The sequence below is a fragment of the Scaptodrosophila lebanonensis genome, unplaced genomic scaffold, assembly GCF_003285725.1.
Source record: "Scaptodrosophila lebanonensis strain 11010-0011.00,11010-0021.00 unplaced genomic scaffold, SlebRS2 tig00001412-arrow-pilon, whole genome shotgun sequence".
Lineage (NCBI taxonomy): Eukaryota > Metazoa > Arthropoda > Insecta > Diptera > Drosophilidae > Scaptodrosophila > Scaptodrosophila lebanonensis.
Genome location: NW_022060739.1, coordinates 5,068,068 through 5,088,282, shown reverse-complemented (window position 1 = coordinate 5,088,282; position 20,215 = coordinate 5,068,068). Strand labels below are relative to the sequence as shown.

The window sequence follows — 20,215 nt, the reverse complement described above, 5'->3', positions numbered from 1 at the left end:
ATATATATATATATATATATATATATATTCATATGTACCCCAAATGGTACGCATATAGAACATATATATATAACAAATATATATGTATATGTCCCTAACATTTTGCAACAATAGTCGTTGGCAAACGAACCGTCCCCCAAATTTTGTAGTTGTATTTTGTATGCAATCTTAATACTAAGACTAACTTTAAGTTGTATCTAATCAGAGGATTCCCAGAAAGAGAAAAACAACAACAAAATATTGCAATTATTAAATCAAAGATATTGGAATTCAAACGATGGCCTTATACAGTCTAAACTGTCGGATTCGAATGCAGTTCTATCGACTGCTTTTTATTATATATTTTTTATAAAATGTCTAATCTAGACAATTAGTCCAATATGTAAAACGTTCGGGACAGATAGTTCTCCCTCTATCTACCCAATGTTCAATTAAGAGCCGAAGAATTTGGAAGAACGCTTAGTAATTAGCAGAGTAACGGCAGAAAAGCAATAAATAATAAAATTAAACATTGACATTAGTAAAATTCTTAAAGAAACTAAAAACAAGCCCAATAACCGATGTTCATATTCGATTGTTTAAAAAATATTTTGCAATAAAGATTTGTTAATTCTAGCTATAAATGTAATCTGTGAAAAGCAGAGATTATTTCCAATAACTATGCGGCATTATTTATTTGTAAGACTTTATTCGAGAAACTTGACTAAGTTAACGGGTGCACGGAGAAAATATGTAGCTATTAGAAGAAAAGGAAACAATTATACTACGGATACTTTTACTAAATGCAACGATCAAAATTTAAAAGAAAATTAACTCTACTGCTCTTGGCTCTCATGGCTGTAGTTAGTTAGACCTGCTTCCGTTTTTTCAATGCAAATATATTAGATATGGCTTAAGATCGTGGTACTTCAAAAAAAGTTATAATAAAATTCACCTAAAATCGAAAACGGAAACAGGACTTAATAGCCATTGACAAGTGTTTCGTAGATTCAAAAGATGATCTGTTAGATTTGCAAACTTCGAATAAATGAGAGAGTAAAATTTAGCACAACATTGATTTAACATCGAAAACGGGTATCAGGATTTGATTTCGTGAATAGTTTCAAAAGATGATCGCTTAGTTTTCAAAACACTGGAATACCATCTTCAGCATTAATGGCTTGAGAGGCTGTCTAAAGATCTAAAGAAACATTTTTAGGAACAATTTCTTACTTTGTAATAATTTAGAAATATTTGAAAATATTGAGTATTTTTTCTAAATACCTGCCATTTTCAAAGAGCAGAATAATAATTTTGATCGTTGCTTCAAGTTCCCTCTTAAGGGGGAGTGATGAACACATTTAGATGATTGACAGTTTCTCGACACGTGCCAAAAGCGGAGAATCCGAGTGATACTCAATATTCCTCACAGAGAAGTCGCCCACATCGTTGGTGAAGCACTTGAGCGACGAAATGGAGAAGGGGCGTAAGGGGAAGTTATAGTAGGTGAAATATAGGCCATTAACCGCGATAATGAAAGCACGATCGCCAATGCCGAAAGCAATTTTGAAAAGTTTTCCGCGCACAAAGGGAAACTCCCCCTCGGTTTCCTCATCGTCGCTGGCAAAGCTGCAAAGACAACTCGGTGTTCATTAGACACTTTTGGATAGGTATGGAATGGGTTAACGCACCTATTATCCTCCCTCTGGTAGCTGCGCGATACAGTTGTCTTATTGAAGTCCACATGGAACTTGAACACCATGCGTCCGGTATCGTTGCATTGGAAGCAAATCGAGAACTCTGTGGTTGGAGGTCCTTTGGCAATGCACTCCATTGCCACCACAGTGCCGGTCTCATACCGCCGCGGCACATCACTCTGGAAAGCAACACGTTCGGCACACATGAGACTGCGCGGAAAGACCAATGGGAAGAGCATGCGATGGTGAAATTGTGTTATCTTCTCAAAATCTCCATAGGCGCGCACAAAATTGATTTGCTTGGGGAACTTGACGAACTCGAAGGAGCCGTAGAGCTGATCATTCACATAGATCTCAAAGCAGCGCTGCAGCACGGCCACCCGAAAGCTAAAGCTTTGACCTGGAGGGGGAATAATCTCATACATATATACTCATACTTGGGAAGAATTCAGGGTCTACCCACCGGGCACCAAAGGATTCTTGGGTCCATCGCATTTCCAGTTCTTAGAGATCTCCTCCTGCTGCCAGCCCTCGCCCGGCTGAAACATGCTGCGTATGATCTGACCTTCTCGGAAGTTGGCTTCGATTTTGAGAAACACCGTCTCACTCTCATTTTGGGCATTTATGTTGTCCGTGAGATCCAGCGAGATTCTAAGATGGACATTTTATTTCATTTCAGCTTACGTTTCTAAAAACTGCGGATATAGCTAGCTTTGCAAATAATTTGCACACAAATTTGTCGAATATCGTAATAATGCCATGATTATAATGTTATTTAATTTGAACCATTAAAAAATCATTAAAAAATCTTTTCTAAATAATAGTTTTCTTTTAAAGAGCACTTCCTTTAACATTTCAATGCCTATTTGCTTACAAATTTGTAGCCAGTCAGAAGGTCGCTTGATTTAAGAAAATAAAATAAATACAAACTCTTTTCTAAATCATAGTTTCGTTCTTCAAAAAAAAAAAACTACTTTAACATTTCCTTTTCAAAGCCTATTTTTGTACAAATTATTTGTCAGTCAGAAAATCGCTTAATTAAAAAAAATCTTTTCTTAATATAGTTTTCTTTTACAAAAAAACTCCTTTAACATATTCTTTTCAAAGCCTATTTCTGGGTTAATTTAAAATATAAAATAAATAAAAATACTTTCCTAAAACATAGTTTTCTTCTACAAAAACGTATTAAATATGTCCTTTTGAAAGCCTATTTGTGTACAAACTATTTGCCAACCAAAAAAAAACGCTTCATTAAAAAAAAATTCTTTTCTAAAATATAGTTTTTTATACAAAGCGCTTTAAATTTCATTTGGAAACCCTATTTGTTTACAAATTTGTAGCCAGTCAGAAGGTCGCTTGGTTTAATAAAAAATTTTTTTTTTTTTAGTTTTCTTCAAAAAAAAAAACTCCTTTAACATTTCCTTTTCAAAGCCTATTTTTGTACAAATTATTTGTCAGTCAGAAAATCGCTTAATTAAAAAAAGGAAATAAAAAATCTTTTCTTAATATAGTTTTCTTTTACAAAAAAACTCCTTTAACATATTCTTTTCAAAGCCTATTTCTGGGTTAATTTAAAATATAAAATAAATAAAAATGCTTTCTTAAAACATAGTTTTCTTCTAAAAAAACTTATTAAATATATCCTTTTGAAAGCCTATTTGTGTACAAACTATTTGCCAACCAAAAAATCGCTTCATTAAAAAAAAAATTCTTTTCTAAAATATAGTTTTTTATACAAAGCGCTTTAAATTTCATTTTGAAACCCTATTTGTTTACAAATTTGTAGCCAGTCAGAAGGTCGCTTGGTTTTTTAAAAAAAAATTTTTTTTTTTTTTTAGTTTTCTTCAAAAAAAAAACTCCTTTAACATTTCCTTTTAAAAGCTTATTTATGTACAAATTATTTGCCAGTCGGAAAGTGGCTTAATTTAAAATTTAAAAAAAAATAAATAAAAATTCCTTTAACATTTCCTTTTCAAAGCCTATTTGTGTACAATTTATTTGCTGGTCAGAAAGTCGCATAGTTAAAAAAAAATTAATAAATAAAGCTTCCTTTCTAAAATATAGATTTCTTCTACAAAAAAGAACTCCTTTAACATTTCATTTTCAAAGCCATTTTGTGTAAAATTTATTTACCAGTCAGAAGAGCGCTTCAGTCTAACTAAAAGCGATATATTTGATTGCCTAGTTAGGAACCAATTCACATTGTGGAATTCCTGCTAGTTCGTTAAACTAAGCCAAACCCAAAAAAGTGATATTTGTTTGTTATTAACAAATATTGTTGTTTGTACTTTCTGTTCTTAGACAAAATAACACTTGTTTTGCATTTAAAAAAGCGTCAACTATTATTTTCAAACTGCCGAATTGCGGACATTTTGGCTTCCAGTTATAAACCACTTTCAACTGGATTTAATTAAATGAAAGAACTCAATAAAGTTTAGAAGCACATGGAACTATTAATTGCAGATACATTTTTGTCTTTTTTTCACATTTACATTTGAATAAACTTCAATTAATAATTATGTTAACACTAAACAAAAGCATGGCACTCTTAAGTCTAATTTCTCTTAGATGTGACGTCCACCTTGAAATTAATTTCACTTGAACTCGATAAACTTCTAAAACAACCATGAAAATCAAATCCCAGAGAGTTTTCCAAATAGAAAACAATTTTTTTGAAAGAAATATATAATTAAACATAACATGCTTGAGAAAATGCAAAAGCTGACCATTATAGCTTTAGAAACTATAGTAACTTCTAAAATTTCTAAATTTTTGAAAAAAAATTAGAAAATTGTATTAAAATATTTGTTAAGGGGATTTCAGAAGAGATTTTTTATTGCAGATATTTCTCATTTCTATCTCCGCTACACAACATTATTATGAGAAAATTCCGAGAATTATTATATTATATATTATATTTATTGCTGTTAAAGCTGAACTATGTTTTGTAGTTATTCTTATCGTTTGTCATTTTTTCTTTACACTTATCTCACACATTCGAAACTAATTTGTTTATTGTTGTGATAAAAAACTATAGCCTACTTATTGGGGTGAGGCTTCACGCGTCCGCTCACGATGAGCACATGTCCGAATGGTACTTCAGTGAGCACTTTTGCCTTCCAGATGTTCATTGCGCCTCAACCGTGCTAATGCAACTGAATTTAGAGAATTTACGAATCGCCTGCCAAACGTTTAGGCTGAACGTCATCGCCTCTGTTGGCGCTGACGGTGACGGTGACGGCAACGGCGACGCAAACCATTTTTGTTTTATGCGATGTTATGCTAATAGATTTGCCATTCATTGCTTTCTACATTTGTTATGATTATGTAAAGGGCATGTAATGAAGAATTACTAGCGTCGAATCGAAGTCGCTGTCTCCGTCTCCGTCTGAGCCACAATCGCAGTCGCAGCCACATGCAAACTTGACATGGGTAAGGTTACCAAATACCGACGAAACGAAGGCCCCCAAAGACCCATCACGATGACGACGTAGACGTAGACGACGACTGCCTGCCTGCCTGCCTGCACTGTTCGACTTTGACGAACCTTGCGCGTTTATTTATTTGATTCAATCCTTGCCTTTGTAACCCATAACTGTCATCCTGAAGTTCTTTTCACGGTTGTTGGCGCCCGTCTCTGTCCGCCTCTGCATGACTTGTTGTTGCAACCCTACCTTCCTTAGAGCTTTTCATTACCTTCATTGTTTCAACATTTGTTGCTAACACGGTCGCTGTTGTTGTTGCGTGTCTGCGATGAAAAGAACAAAATATAAAAACAAAACACAACAACAACAACGACAAAAATTGATTCCCTGTCTAAAGTTTTTGCATTTGCAAGCGCCTACGATGCCACGCCCACGCGCCATCTCACTATGAATCGTACAAGTACCAAGCGACAATGTTATTATTGTACTTGTGTTTATTATTATTGTTGTTATTATTTTTGCTGTTGTAGAGCACGCTGGCTTTCTCATGCTCAGGCCACTTATTGGAGCAGCCTTCCCTTAGGCAGGCAATTCATTTCTTTTGACATTTCTTGGCACATGCGCTGCCGTTTAAAAGTTCTGTGCTTGCGGGGGAGGGGGGAAGGAATCCTACCCCTCCCCAACAATGACATCGGACGTCTCTGACCTCCCCGCTGTCTGTCGTTTGCAGCTGATAAGCAGCCGGCTATATAGCTTCGCATTACAATTTGTAATTACGTTTTTAAAACAACTTCACCTTGGTACACTTATCCGGTACGTCGCCACACATAACTCGAAACTGCCACGCCCCCCTCGCCCCTGCACGCATTTCAATGCTAAATGCGCATTTCTCAGCAATTAAATTTGATTATGCATATGGCACAGACTCTCCATAACGACAGCAACTTTATTTTGTTGAGCAGTAACTCTACTTATAACGAAGCGCATGGAGTGTCTCTCCTCCACTTTTGTAAACATGGAGAAAAGAAGGAATTTTGTATATGTATGTATATTTCATTGTTCATGTAAATAATCATTGATACCCTTTGCGTAAAGTTGTTTGCCTGTAAGATCTAATCCACAACAACCTTCTTCAATATTCAGTTAGGATCCAATATCTTTATAAGCAAAAATGCTTTCATAAAAAGGAAACTTTTAGAAAACATCATTTAAATGAGAGCTACGTACTATATATGACAATATAATGATCTGATTTCGTTGGTTTCGACAGACAAAATAGTCTTTCGAATCAGTAGGGAAAAATCCCGGATTCACAGCATATTGTATTCTTTTCTAACTTTTTTAGGATAGTCTACTGAAAACATATATTCTAGGAAACGTTTTCTCCACAGTACCTTAGAAGAAATGCTTCAACAAATTTGCAGAGTCCTTAGTGTTCAGCCAGAGGAAAACAGCAACGCATTAAGCTCAACTTATTTGGAAACCCAAATATCTTATAATTTTACATTATTAATACAAAATTGTATATGCAACGAACTGTCGTAGCTTATACTAGTAGTTTATCTTTTGGTGACCCTGACATCGCTCTAGTTCGGCGGCAATAGCAAAAGATGGATGGCCTACTTGAATGGTTATCAGCTATTACTTTTAAGCGATAAAACATAGTTCGTACTAAAGGCTACATTGGAGCTGTTGTTGAAATATGAAAACCTTAGACAATAAGTGTCCATTGGTATCTGCTGTCTACTAATTCCTCTATAGAAGCCTTTAACAATTATTCTATTGTTTAACTAAACAGTGCCTTCAAAATTGAGAATCAGAAACTTTTCGTAGGCGTATTATCGTATTGGAGAAGTTCAACTGTCGTCCGCACAATATTGGCGCCAATTAATTAATTTTGTCTTTATGTCTAAGCATTAATATATTGCAGGCAGGCATGCCATTGATTTTGGCATCAGGGTTATATATATAACTACTTGTATATAAATCGTTCATTGCTGCATTACAGAAGTCAATGAACCTGTGCGACCTTGTCTAGATGGAGACAGGCACAGAATTGGCTCATCATTTGTGATATTGGTATAAATATTTTGAGAGTTTTGTAAGGTAAACACAACTAATGAAGTAATCGTGTTGATTTCAACTTTAATTTCCGGTTGTCATTTTAGCTGATAAGTCGAGCAACCTTCTCCATACATACGAGTATGCCTACGTTGCACAAATATGAGTATTGTTGTATATGAAATTTTCCCCCACATATCTTGGAAGCAACAGACAAGTATATACGCGTTGTTGGGAAACATAAGTCGATGGTATACTCGTATATATGTCTGTATATATGTATGTGCGCCACGTCAGACCGTACCTGGAAGTACTTATAGACGAGCCCCAACATGCTCTTTCTTATCGCCAAAGTCGAGCATGTCGAATCATTTCACAGCAAGTGCCAAGCAAATAATGAAAATAAACGAAAAGCGAAAAATCCAATAGCGACGACACGTCTACAAAAAATCAGATTTCTACACTCGACGTCGTGTCTTTCAAAACCTTCTATCTGAGTTAATGCCGGCCGATCGTGCCATCGTGGGTTTGCCTGGCCGGGTCTCTAATATGTTTATGGGCGCTCTATAAAAATGTGATAGAGGCATAAACTGCCTGTGCCCGATAAAAAGGAAAGATTGTTAGTGCTTTAAGATTCGGTAGCTAGCTCGCTTCTATTATTATTATGATGGGGCATGCAATCAAATTTACGGCCAGATTGGAGCCACAGTGCATATCAGTGTCATTATCAACACCGATTGCTGAGAAACTTGAATGAAAGAGCCCGTATTATGCGATATGTGATTGGTTTAAGTGAGTACTTATCGCATAGACATATTTATCAATTGGACTGTTGGTTGTGTGGTGGTCGGTTTAAAGGCACCAGATTGCGAAAATTATTTGGAAGTACTTGTCGCTTTGCCTCCCTCTGATGACGTCTACAAAAATGACTTCACATTAGTCGTAAATGCATTCGCAACGCACGATTTGTAACGCCTCGCCAAAAAAAGCACTTCAAGACCCACCTGCTAGACCGGCGCCGCTAAGGCCCCTAGGGAGCCAGCCACCTGAGCTACGAAAAAAACACGTGGCGTTATTTTAAGCATGAAAATAACTTAAGCCAAACGAACAAACTTTTTGCAATACAAAATTTACAGTTTGCATTCCCTTGGCTCAAGTAATTCGCTGCCTAAACTGATCCGAAATTTGTATCTGTAGCTTTATCAATGGATGGTCACGAATTTCAAATTGAACTTCACGCGTGAGAACTCGACTTTGCACTGCACATTTTGGAAAACTTCAGAGTATTAAGTCAAAGATTCATCTCAAAGATTCTCGAACATATTCAAACAGTCAGTACATCTCCGCTTGCGTTCGAGGATCGAGGACAGACACTATGCACTTGTCGCGTATCGGAACGTAACTGAATCGTTGGATATTTTTTCGATGAAGTTTAAAACGTCAACGTCGCTTGGCACGCCACGAAGCTCTGACGATCGGCGGCAGTAATTTACGATCGACAATGTTCGTTAATATCAATATCAAACAGTCAGCACCTATGTACAATATATGGCCAGGTAAGAGGAGCACATGCATGTGTATGTGCCAGCAGGAGCAAGTGTGTCTGTGTGTGTGTGTGTGTGTGTTTGTGTCTGCATGTATGTATGCGTGTGCTTGTGAGACACAAATGTAAAAAGAAAACAAATAAATATGAAATATTGAACACACGAATGTGGAGCAAAAGTGGGTAATATTTTTATAGATAACAACCACAAAAGGCCCACACACACAAACACACTCACACACACACACAGACATATCAACACCCGCAATCACACATACACACTAACACTTGTGTGCGTTCGTGCGTGCTGCCTTTGTATTGGCCATCAAATTGTTGCGCCTCGTTTGTTTGTTGTTTTTGCTGTTGTAGTTTCTGCAACTGCGCTGCTCGTTAAAAAGAAAATTAAATGGAAACATCGCGCCGTGGAAGAAACTGAAAGACATTTTCTGACATCACATGTTTTTTTATATATCAAAAATAAAGTTGCAACAAAGTTTAAAGTTCAAGGTAAGTTTTTAAGGATGTTCCAGCAACTGAATTCGATTTGCAATAAATATTGTGAATAAACTGCTTACAAACATAGCAACGGCCTCACTTTTTTCATAGATATAAATAATTATGGAAATTCTATTATCAGAATGCCCGCTCTTGCTGCAGATTAACATTTTTATTTATTTGCTTATTTATTTATGTCAACAAACATATGACTGTCGACATAGGAGCAGGCTAGAAAAGCGTAAGAAGGAGAAATCTAATCAAATTACAATAATATCTGATTAATGTCTCCGATCCGGTGCGAGAACATACTTTTTATAAACTCAAAAATTAATTTATAAATAGTTTATTAATTTCGGATTTTTAAATAAGCAATTCTTATCAGACTAATCAAATAAATATTTTAATCTATTACAAATCCAATTCAGTTGCAGGAATTACTCTTTCATAAACAAGAAATAATACTTACATATTAGGTTGATTTTAAATTCATCGTTTCATCAGAATAATACATCTAGATTAAAGGTAGCAGGCAATCCTGATAGCTTTTTCAACTTCGATTTTGATTTAGTTTATCAAAAATATATCTTTAATTCTTAAAAAAAAAAGGCCCAGAGTAGCTAACTCGGAGTCTTTTTATTTTAGTATTTTGCAATTATTTCATACTTATACTTTTTTAATAATATGATTTCGCAATATAATGGTGGGAAAAAGAATGTATTTTAATATATTTTAAATTGTTATTAAACGATATATCTACTCGTGACTAATAGAGTAAGAAACAAAATTAGCCTGAGCTAATTAAACAGCATGAGTTAATTATTAAGAATTCGCTCAGAAAATTGTGTTCTTTTCACCGTTCACACTGGCAATTAAAAGCGAATTTTCTTATCAAATGAGACAAGCTTAGAGTTCGCCGATAATGAAGAATAACAATCGTGAACATTGCATCATTGCATTATTTATTACCCTCTTTTCAATTCGAATACAATTACGCTTTTAACTAAACAAAATTATAGTATATTTGACATGTTCTTGTTAATTATTGAACTCCTGCGCGGGACCAAATATTTAAAACGGCTACAAAACTAGAATATGAGTCGTTTTAAAGAAAATGCGCATTTAATTTAATAAAATAAAAAGGGAATGCTAGAAATGTAAATAGTAGGAGAGGCACAGAGGAGGGACGCCAAATTATTTATCCAATTACTTGTTACTAATCGCATAATTAAAATTTAATAAAATAGCAAAAGAAAGCGCTGCTCTGGGCAATTATTTGCTTGTAAAATACAGTCACACTTTTATTATATGGCCGAGTGATGTTCGGCAAAGGTTTTCCTAATTGTTATAAATTATGCGAATAACTGTATTTATCGCACATTTTGTGGTCACACTGAAGGATTAATGTGGAGCAGCTGCAGACAGCTGATCGAAGAAAATAAAATCAAATATTTAACAGAAATAAGGAATATCAACTATAATATCAGTTGTTCTAATATTTCGAAAATCACATTCACTTTTCTCTGAATTTCATCCACTGTGCGTCGTCAGAGTGGCATAGTTTTTTCTTTTCATATATTTTTCTATTTCAATTTGTCTCAATAATTTGTATGGAGTTTCTGCCATTGTTGTTGCTGTTGTTGTCGTTGTCGTCGTGTCTGCATCGTTTGTTTGCCTGTGCCGTTGTTGTTATCAGCAGGCACAGCGACAGGTACACTTGTATTTGTATAGCAGGTGTGTGTATGCTCATGTGTGTGCGTGTGTGTGTGCGTGTGTGTGTGCGTGTGTGTGTGCGTTGCGCTGGCTAACAAATGTTAAAAATAATAGCTAGAAATAAAACAATTTGAGCTCAAAAGTGTTGCTGCTGTTCTCTATTTGCTTGACATACGTCAACCGATCGTTCGCTCGGGTTGAGTTTTTAGACCACGACGCTGACGACACGACACGTTCGCCCATATGCCAGAGTACAGTCAGGGGGTGCCCTCCACCCTTCTCCCTCTCTCTCACACTCTCACTCTACACAGGCACATAAAAGTGACTGCCATTATCAACGAAATGCATTGACAAGTTATGTACCTTCCTTGTGTGTGGAGAAAATAGTCATAGTACTTATTCTTTAATGTTTGCACAAGTGTCATTAATTGATTTATTACCAACATTGATTGCTCGGGAACAGTTTTGGTCGTCAGTAAGATTGTCAGATGGCCCCTATTATGAGTAAAGAGGCGCTTAAGTTGATATAAATAATAATAACTACTATTTAAATAAATATAAAAATAATCCTTTCAACCCCGATATTGTCATCATATGCTTTTTGAAGTGATAAAAGCTGAGTACATACTAATAGTGTACTATTTTAGAGTTTAGAGTTTACTAAGATTAGAAAAGAAATTTGCTTAAAATATGTAAATACATAATCTTTATTGCAATAAGTCTTAACTAAGCACCAGACATTGTCTTAGACACAAAATTCAAAGAAAACAAAAAAAGTATACATATATATTCATTATAAAATAATTTAGAAGGACATGATAAAAAGTGAATAATATAAAATATTGTAAATAATATTAAAATAGTAAACGAAACAGTTTTTTTTTTGTTTTTCTTAAAGTCAAAACTTAGTCCCAGGCATACTTATAAGTATTTCAAAAACCAATTAAAGCCAAAAAGTCTTAATCAACCACCAGATCTTTTTCTATACAGAATGTTAAGGATATCTTAAAAAAGGTACAAAAACTAAAATGGTAATAATTAAAATTTACTTTTTATTTAAAACATGTTTGTGTTCGGTTTTCAATCAATAATTTCATTTTGAAGGCAATTGTTGGCATATAACATTCTGCTCAGTTAAAAGGGAATTAGTAAAGGCAGATAAATTGGAAAACCTCACTTAATTACCTTTAGCTTGAATAAGTAAATCCAATTTCTTTTACGAGGTATTGAATTCTGCAAATGCGTTAAGAATAGCTTAAATTGGAGACAGTTGTGATAAATGCGGTAAGTGCGAGTAAATAAGTTAATTCAATTTGTTTTGCTTAAAATATTTAAATATTTTGCAAAAAATTAACCAAATCAACCAGTATACGCCCCCTTATCTAAAATTTTATTTCATAATGATATTCTATTTAAATCGGACATTTTGTGAAACTTGTTCGCAAATTGAAAAGTCGAGATCTCTTAGGTTAGATGATGAATTTAAACTGCATTAGAATCGAAAACTAAAATTAAAACTTTGCTGTCCATCCATATTGATCTTTAAGCTTTAGAATAAAACTAAAAATTTCTTTTCTTTTTTTTGCAAGCTGCTACAAAGCTTATGTGAAATTTTAATTATCCTTAAGTTTGGAGTTGAATTGATTTATTTATTGATAATTTTATAACGCAAGCAAAGTTCTGAAAACTGTTTAAGCATGAAAAGTATCATACAACTTATAAAGCTGTGGATTTCAGAAAGAGAAAACATTCCATAGCACTTATAATTAAAAATGTTATTAAATAAAATGGTCTTAAGTGTTTCCAGTTTTCTTGGACTTTAATTTTAATTTGACTTTCCATAATAAGATTATTTGGTAATTTCTGAAAGCTATATTTATATATCTTGGAATAAATATCACTCCTATAATGTAAGTCAATTGAAAAACTCCAACTCCGAAGGGGTAAAAGGGGTTCCAAAGTTTCTTGGGATCTAATTTGGCAGCTTTGTAATTGAATTCGTTCTTAAACACTTTCTATGCCCTTCACGGATTACTTTTATGCCTGTGTCCTTTGGATAGATTTAATTCAATCAGTCTAGATATAGACACGCTCCCAATTCCGTAACATACAACATATACGAGTATGTATATTACATTTCTGCCATATTGTATTTATAGAACTGACTAATGACCAACTAATTACTTATATGGCTGCAAATGTTCCCTAACTATAATACAACCATCAGCTACAATTGAGTAATGTGTTTGCGCTGTTTAAGTGTTTGTCATCGTCGATGTCGCCGCCATCAGAACTCCTTGAGATATCGGGTACATGCTCGAGCAAACACTTAATAAATTGATTGGCATTGCTTTCTATGTACACATACCTTGTAGTAGGTATGTATGTGGCTGCAGCAGCACTAGAATGTTGCATGTGGGTGGGCTGCGAGAAATGGGTCGCAGCCATCTAACCGAAGATGATAACGAAACAATATCTTTGGATTGATAGCTAGATATTGTCATTGAACCTAAAATATGGGAACCAAGTCATGCGGCGTGTACCTTTTGCCAGTTTTCTTTCATTATGCGTTTTATTATTTGTTCTTCTTCGATTTTTGTTTAAAGAAGGAAAAAAGCGTACCCCATAATTTTGCCGTTTGCTTGTGTGTATGTGTGTGTGTGTGTGTGTGTACTTTTTCACCCGAATATTTATTCAGCTTGAAAACTGAACTGTTTTTAGCCGAGACATGGCAGCCAGCTCGAATTCCATATAAACAGAGCAAACAAATTCAACGTCAATGCTGTCGCCGATGATCGGAAACTTTTGACTTGTTGCTAGCTTCCAATACATTTTGCATAACCAATTTGTATAGATCGTCATCCTCATCCTCGTCCTCCACCCCATCGTTGTTCCGTTCAGAGTTCTGTTGAACGCCACCAGCATTGACGCTGCCCTTCTCAGTATTTTGTTGGATTATTGCATTCAATTCATTTTTGTAGTCCTCTATAGCGTGCTTCAATAGCTTCTCTACAGGCGAGAATGTGGATCGGGAACGTAGCCTCGCTTTCGCAATTTCTAGAGACTATTAGTCGGAGTCAACCAAAAATGTTTAGTATTGACAATCATTTTTTACCTTTAATGTGTTTGTATTACGCATCAGTGCTTCCTCATAGGACAATACTTTTGTGGGCTGAATGTGCGTTAATTTTTCGGCCAATTTTTCCGTTTGACGCTCCCATTTTATCTCTTCAGCTTCACTGTAAAATACATTTATTCAAAGACACCATTTTAAAGAGACGTTACATTTTGGCGCGGGTTGGCAGTGCATAAAACTTAAGGCGACATCTGTCGTCAAAAAGTAGAACTTTTGAAGTTTTCAACCACACTCGCGTACCAAATAAATGTCAGCTAACTATTATTAAATAAATAACCAATTATATGTAATGATTGTTCACTTGAGCCACAAATTCATTGTTCGTGCTGTGAGTTTTAAGTGTTTTGCTTGCACTTACACCTTCTCCAGCTTTTTATCAATTTCCGCCTCCAGCGCCAAGTATTTGTCGTTTATCTCTTTTATTAAATCCATGCTTTTGGTTTTTTAAAGAGCCACTTGTAATATTGTCGGGGCACACGCTTCTAATGACGCCAAACAAAAATGTAAACGGTTGCTAAGTAACGACAAAATTAAATAAAAATAGGCCTTAAAATACCAAATGCCATTTTAGAAAGTGCGCCATGGGAACAGTTTTTGTTTCAAAAGTTATAGTCATGCAGGAGATTTCGCCCATTTTCCAAGTATTGCCATAAAAGTTTCCCATACTTATTTATATATGTACAAAGAAAAAGAACATTTGCATTTCTTCCACCATCTAGTCGCTGTTTAATACTTTTTCAAACAATCCGTATCTATCTACACTTATCAAGCCTCTTACATAGCTAAGGGAGCGGGCGGACATCGCCTCATCTCTACTTGTCCAGCAGGAAGTTCGTAATGTGCGGCGCCACTCGCTCCGGCGTGACTAGATGTAGATGATGCGTTCCAAGCACTTCCAGATAGACGACAGAGGCTGCATGCTGCTTGAGCGTTGCTATCACATCAGCGTAGACTTCGGGATTCTCGAAATTCATGCCCGGAATGCCTCGAATATTTAGCACCTTGCAGCGGATTTGCCGTGCATATGCCAAGGTTTGCTCTGCCGTGAACATGCCCAGCAAACTGACCTTTAGCCGCAGATCTCGCGCGAATAGATACCCTTTCTGGTTAGGTCTCATGCCTCGCTTCATAAGTACTTTCACAGAATCCTCATCCACAGAGCCATCGTATGCGTCCAGCACAAGTTTGATCATTTCATCATAGGAGTAGCAGGGCTGTTTGCTCTCCGGCAGCGTCTCGTAGTCTAGGAATTTGTCCAGTGCCTTGCCAGTGCCCTCGGCCATGCGTTTCACGCCTCGTACCGTGGGTCCAGCAATGTCTATATTAATCAGCTTGGCCACCTCATCCGGAAAGCTGGCGGCATACATGAAAGTGAGCGCACCGCCCAGCGAATGACCCAACAGTGTCACATTCTTCCAGTTATACTTTCGAACAATGCGTCGGATCAAGCAGATGCCGTCCCAGAAGATGAAGTATTGCATGCCCTGCGGATAATGCGAGGACTTGCCATGTCCCGGCAGATCTATGGCCAGCACAGAGAACTCCGCCGGCAACAATGGACATAGCTTGTCAAAGCTGCCACAGTTATCCTGCCAGCCATGCAGCGCCAAAATGGGTTGCTTGTTGCGAGCGCCCCACCATTTCCCTGTAATTGGGATTCAAAATGGAAAATTAAAAATTGTTTTTAAAAATTATTTTTAACATATTTTTTTAGTGGTAAATATATACATATAACTAGAGCTTAGAAAGTCACAGAAAGCTTTTGGCAATATAGATCAGAAAGTATTGTTAAATAGAAAAAAGGGCAGCAAAATAAATTTGTTCGCGTGGCATTCATAATTTGTACCTCCCACACAGTCGCTAATTGGGAGAAAACAAACAAACATATGGAAATTGTCATTATCGGCATGAATTGGCAGATTTAATTTAAAGGAACCCTTGGAACTGTGTTCGATATATCAGATAATAAATGACGAAAACTGATTAGTTGTTTAACCGTTCAAAGGCAAAATCACGATATACATATATGTGTTATCAGCACACTAAATCGCGCGTTTTTCTCCCAGACGGCGTGCTTAGGTATTGCGTATTTCTATTCTAATTAACATTGATAAGACAACAAGTTATGGCGACAATATCACGCATGACTCAGCGTGACACGACACTTACCAGCTATGGTGCCCCAAGGAACGTCAATTTCAAATTCCGCCCAGTTATCCTCACCCAGCAGGCTTGGGACGACACCATCTAAGAATTAGAGGAAAATAGATCATGAAATAATCGATGAAATAACGGTCGGCAGAAGAAAAAAAAGACAGCAACAAAACAGGTTTTTGCAAACCAAACAGCTGCCCCTTGACCAAAATATCAAGCTTTCGAAATCGTGTGTTTGACTGGTGAGAGTAAACTTTGGACCTTGCATTACCCATGCCCCAGTCTCTGGGGTTCAAGAACTCCGTTTTATTATCCAAAATTTTGCAATGTTGTTACTTACTTGTTTTGGCGGCCGATGTTGCTGCCGTGCCATTAAGGGTTGCTGTTGTTGTAGCAGTTGCAACGCGTGTCTGAGCCATTTTAAGCGTGTCTAAATGCGGGAATGCGACGCGCGCTGCAGCTTAATACAAAGGCTAGCTAAAACTAAGTTACATTAAACTTTTGCAATATACATTTATACCTACACATGTATATATGTATATGCATATATAGCGACGCTTGCGTTAAATCACCCGAAATTGCAAAACAGCTGGGCTTATCGATAACTCGCTAGTAGACTGGCCACCCGCCTAAAATTATTGTAGCGAGATGGTAACGCTTCCAAACACAGCTGTGTATACTCCAGCTACAGCTTACAATTTTGTTTTGTGTTGAGATTTAGAGAAAAAACAGCCCAAATGTAAGTAAATTGACCAAATTCATTGCTTTTATGCTTTATCACAACCACTTCTTATTAGGACGGACTACTGGAAATCGAATGAACGCAAGTACTGCGACTTTTGCAAGTGCTGGCTTAGTGACAACAAAGCGGTAAGTCAGCTACTCCTATTTCTCGCTAATAATACATAATCTACTACTATTTCTGTGAATCTGCAGAGTATTGCCTTCCATGAGAGCGGCAAGCGACACAAGCTCAATGTGGCAAAACGGATCACAGACATCAGCCGCAGTAGCGAGAAGGCAGAGCGTGAGCGCCAGAAGATGGACAGCGAGATCCGCAAAATGGAGGAGGCGGCTATGCGGTCTTATGCTCAGGATATACACTCTCGTGGCGATATGACTGCTCGATCCATTAATACGGTCATCAGCGCCACAACTTCTACAGCTAGGGATGGAGCACACACGTCACAAAGCTCACTCAGACCCCGCCAAGTGGATCCCATGCGTCTGGAAGGTGATTCTGACGAAGACGAAGACAATCGGAGGGTTAGTGTAGGGAAAGTTACAGCGGAAGTTGTTCCCGACGCCTCACTGTGGGTTGAAGGCAAGTCTGACGAGGGCCATACATATTACTGGAATGTAAAAACTAATGAATCGGTGTGGGAGGCACCCAAAGAGGGCTACTTGTCCTATGAGGAATACGAGCGCATCAATCAGTTGGCAGTCACGCAACAAGAGCTTTCACAACAAGAAGAATCCCTGCGGTTTCGTGCAAATGCTGATGAGGAAGTAGCACGCTTCAATCGTGAACGCATGAAGGCGATTAGAAAACCAGAAATGGTCAAGGAGAAGAAGCAAAAAGAGGAGCAAAGGCAGGAATTTAAAACAGAAGAAGAGGCTTCTACCAAACAAATTGGACAGTGGCAAGTGGTCGAACACAAGTAAGAGCTGACGCCTCACTATAAATTTGCAGTGTCATAATACATCTAAAATTTATTTGCAGACCTCCCCCAGAGCCTATTGACTGGGAACTGCCCAACATAGAATATGAATATACTGCGCCTGTGGTTTCAGATGTGCCGGTTGAACCGCCCGTAAAACGTTTTAAAGAGAAGACGATAGCCGGGCTGGACGAAGAAGCAGCCTCCAGTGTGCCAGCGACATTTAAGAAACGCAAATTTGCCAACAAAGGCAATTCGCGCAGGCGGTTAGATGAATAAATAAGTGCAGTTGTAAATAAATACATACATAGTTTTGTAGAATTATGTTAAAATTGATTTTAATTGTTGAATTGTAATGAAATTGCGGAAATTTTCTAGCAAATGCAATGCTTTCCGGCCATGGAGGGTAAGTAGGAATATTCAATGATAAATACAATTTTTAAATCAATATGGAGTTGCCAAGTCGGCGAAATTCAGCAATGAAGCATCCAGCCTCCTACTCGATAGCTGCGATAGCTTTATCGGGCTTTTCAGTGTAAATCGAATATTAGTCGAGTGTTAGCCAAACATGACGCTATCGATAGGACCGTACACGAATGAGTCGCATCGCTCAAAGTCGTATCGTGAGCTTCGTCGTGAGAGGTTGTGTTGTGTCGCGTCGCAGTTTGTTATTGTTATTAAAAGAGAATTAATTAATTAAGAGTATAAATTAATTAATGAAGAATTAATTCTGTTTGTAACAACAAAAAAGGGCAATCGTGGGCAGAGTGAAGCACAGTGCAGCAGCGTCTCGTCAGTGTTCTATTTGTGCAAAATAGAACAGCAGGAGCAGCAACAACAACAACAAAATAATAGCCACAAAAAATCACAGCAACAAAGGAAAATTGTTTGTTGGTTGATAAATTATAACACACACACACACGCTCACATATTGACACATAACATAAGTTTGCACGAACGCAAGCAAGAGTAGAAGTGCGCGGTAGCGGTGGCGGCGGCGTTTGTTGTGTTTTCATTTTACCTGAGAGCGAGTGAGTGAGCCGTGTGTGTGTGCTGCTGCGTGTGTGTGTGTGCGTGTGTTGTGCCCTCTGTGTTTGTTTGTGTTCGTGTGTGCCAGTAAGCTGGTCTGGTCTGGTGGCGACTCGGGCTGAAGAAGAAAGGTCAAGCGTTGCGTAAAGGGGCCATAACAAAACAGCAAAGCAAGCAAGCCAAGTGAAATTGTTGTGAATATAATTACCGCGACGGTTTGTGCGATTGCAAAAAAAAAGGCAGGCAACAATATAACACATAAATCGGGCCGCTTGTTACGTCAGTTATACAAAATATTTACGGCTGTGCTTGTGTGCGCTTAAATTTGGCAAAATTCAGTTCGTTTACGTATACAACAGTCCGTCCAACGCAACGGATTCATATCGAACTGCCGTAGCGCCCTACGCCCCGTACGCCGCCGAGCAGCAACGACATCAGGATCTGCCCTCGGACACCGAACAGCTCGAGAACGACGCCGATCCCGACCCCGACGCCGATCTGAGCGAGCAAAGCAGCAGCAGCGGCTCTTCCATACCTGCCGCTGCACTGATCGCCAGCAATAGCATCTACAACAACTACAGCAGCAGCAACAACAACAACAACAGAAATTGTAGCAGCAAGGCGAAATCAACAGCCAGTATAGCGGAAGCAGGAAGAAAAGCAAACAGCAACAGCAGCAACAACAACAACAAACTCAACTACAATATGGCGGTGGTGCGCAAAAAACAGGATGACAAATACCTGCTCGCTTTGCGTGAATTGGTAACCAGCGGCGCGAACAATCGCAATCGCCAATGCTTCGACTGTGGCCAGAAGGGACCAACCTATGTCAACATGACCATCGGTTCCTTTGTCTGCACACGCTGTTCGGGTGTTCTGTAAGTACATTTCTACATTTCTACATACCTATATACTTATGTACATGTGTACATAATTCGAATTTCTTTTCCCAAAAATTACCCGAACATACAGTAGTCAGTCGATAAAGTGCAATTGTATTTCATACCTTTTAGGAACAACTCCATGAAATAGTACGTAGGGGAACCGTAAATTTTAGGGCTTGTAAAAAAGCAATGATTTTAAAACAATCATAAATAATTGTTAATTTTTGGCGACCTTTCTAATTTACTTTCTATCTATGCTCGTTGCAAAAAAATAATCATAAATATTGACAGCAATCGATGTAAGTTGGGAACCGACTGAAAAGGTTTCTTAAATATATAGGCAAATATATGATGAATGAAAAGGTCTTTTAAATATATAGTAAAATATATACCCTCATCCTTATAACAGTTGTCAAAAATTAGAAATACGAGGATGAA

General features: G+C 37.3%; 5 protein-coding genes across 7 annotated transcripts in view; 2 read left to right on the top strand and 3 right to left on the bottom strand.

Moving 5' to 3' along the window:
- Window positions 1-1,308: 1,308 nt before the first annotated feature.
- On the bottom strand, window positions 1,309-4,807 carry LOC115631898. Its single transcript, XM_030528747.1, has 4 exons — window positions 4,719-4,807; window positions 2,140-2,327; window positions 1,671-2,076; window positions 1,309-1,608 (listed from the first exon to the last, which is right to left on the bottom strand). Exons 1-4 carry the CDS (start codon window positions 4,805-4,807, stop codon window positions 1,341-1,343), a joined length of 951 nt encoding a protein of 316 aa, XP_030384607.1. The 3' UTR covers window positions 1,309-1,340.
- An 8,687-nt stretch (window positions 4,808-13,494) lies between these two features.
- LOC115631873 lies at window positions 13,495-14,501 on the bottom strand. Of its 2 annotated transcripts, none has more exons than XM_030528721.1 (3): window positions 14,408-14,501; window positions 14,029-14,152; window positions 13,495-13,977 (listed from the first exon to the last, which is right to left on the bottom strand). In XM_030528721.1, the coding sequence occupies exons 1-3, from the start codon at window positions 14,479-14,481 to the stop codon at window positions 13,690-13,692; spliced, it is 486 nt and encodes a 161-aa protein (XP_030384581.1). In that variant the 5' UTR covers window positions 14,482-14,501; the 3' UTR covers window positions 13,495-13,689. The 2 variants fall into 2 exon arrangements, with proteins under 2 accessions (XP_030384581.1, XP_030384582.1); XM_030528722.1 differs by having other exon boundaries at window positions 13,863-13,970.
- A 244-nt stretch (window positions 14,502-14,745) lies between these two features.
- On the bottom strand, window positions 14,746-16,722 carry LOC115631961 (probable serine hydrolase). The gene is made up of 3 exons (XM_030528826.1): window positions 16,544-16,722; window positions 16,219-16,296; window positions 14,746-15,694 (listed from the first exon to the last, which is right to left on the bottom strand). The coding sequence occupies exons 1-3, from the start codon at window positions 16,620-16,622 to the stop codon at window positions 14,862-14,864; spliced, it is 990 nt and encodes a 329-aa protein (XP_030384686.1). The 5' UTR covers window positions 16,623-16,722; the 3' UTR covers window positions 14,746-14,861.
- A 143-nt stretch (window positions 16,723-16,865) lies between these two features.
- Window positions 16,866-18,206, top strand: LOC115631960 (WW domain-binding protein 4). Its single transcript, XM_030528825.1, has 4 exons — window positions 16,866-16,942; window positions 17,001-17,073; window positions 17,140-17,864; window positions 17,927-18,206. Coding segments are annotated over exons 1-4 (1,017 nt in total). The 5' UTR covers window positions 16,866-16,940; the 3' UTR covers window positions 18,144-18,206.
- Window positions 18,207-19,151: 945 nt separating this feature from the next.
- Window positions 19,152-20,215, top strand: part of LOC115631959 (arf-GAP domain and FG repeat-containing protein 1) — a 44,225-nt gene continuing 43,161 nt past the window's right edge. The window contains exon 1 of one of the 2 annotated variants that reach the window (XM_030528822.1): window positions 19,152-19,771. In XM_030528822.1, coding sequence (XP_030384682.1) covers window positions 19,599-19,771 — 173 coding nt within the window. In that variant the 5' untranslated portion in view covers window positions 19,152-19,598. The remainder of the gene's footprint in view (window positions 19,772-20,215) is intronic. The other variant, XM_030528824.1, reaches the window with a different exon arrangement.

Coding starts and splice junctions, on each gene's coding strand:
- LOC115631960 (XM_030528825.1), top strand. Junction 17,074..17,139: donor GGCTTAGTGACAACAAAGCG/GTAAGTCAGCTA, acceptor GTGAATCTGCAG/AGTATTGCCTTCCATGAGAG. Junction 17,865..17,926: donor TGGCAAGTGGTCGAACACAA/GTAAGAGCTGAC, acceptor ATTTATTTGCAG/ACCTCCCCCAGAGCCTATTG.
- LOC115631961 (XM_030528826.1), bottom strand. CDS start 16,622: ATGGCTCAGACACGCGTTGCAACTGCTACAACAACAGCAACCCTTAAT. Junction 16,297..16,543: donor AACATCGGCCGCCAAAACAA/GTAAGTAACAAC, acceptor TCTAATTCTTAG/ATGGTGTCGTCCCAAGCCTG. Junction 15,695..16,218: donor TCCTTGGGGCACCATAGCTG/GTAAGTGTCGTG, acceptor TCCCAATTACAG/GGAAATGGTGGGGCGCTCGC.
- LOC115631898 (XM_030528747.1), bottom strand. CDS start 4,807: ATGAACATCTGGAAGGCAAAAGTGCTCACTGAAGTACCATTCGGACAT. Junction 2,077..2,139: donor CAAGAATCCTTTGGTGCCCG/GTGGGTAGACCC, acceptor TTCCCCCTCCAG/GTCAAAGCTTTAGCTTTCGG. Junction 1,609..1,670: donor TACCAGAGGGAGGATAATAG/GTGCGTTAACCC, acceptor TTGTCTTTGCAG/CTTTGCCAGCGACGATGAGG.
- LOC115631873 (XM_030528721.1), bottom strand. CDS start 14,481: ATGGATTTAATAAAAGAGATAAACGACAAATACTTGGCGCTGGAGGCG. Junction 14,153..14,407: donor GATAAAAAGCTGGAGAAGGT/GTAAGTGCAAGC, acceptor TGTATTTTACAG/TGAAGCTGAAGAGATAAAAT. Junction 13,978..14,028: donor GTAATACAAACACATTAAAG/GTAAAAAATGAT, acceptor TCCGACTAATAG/TCTCTAGAAATTGCGAAAGC.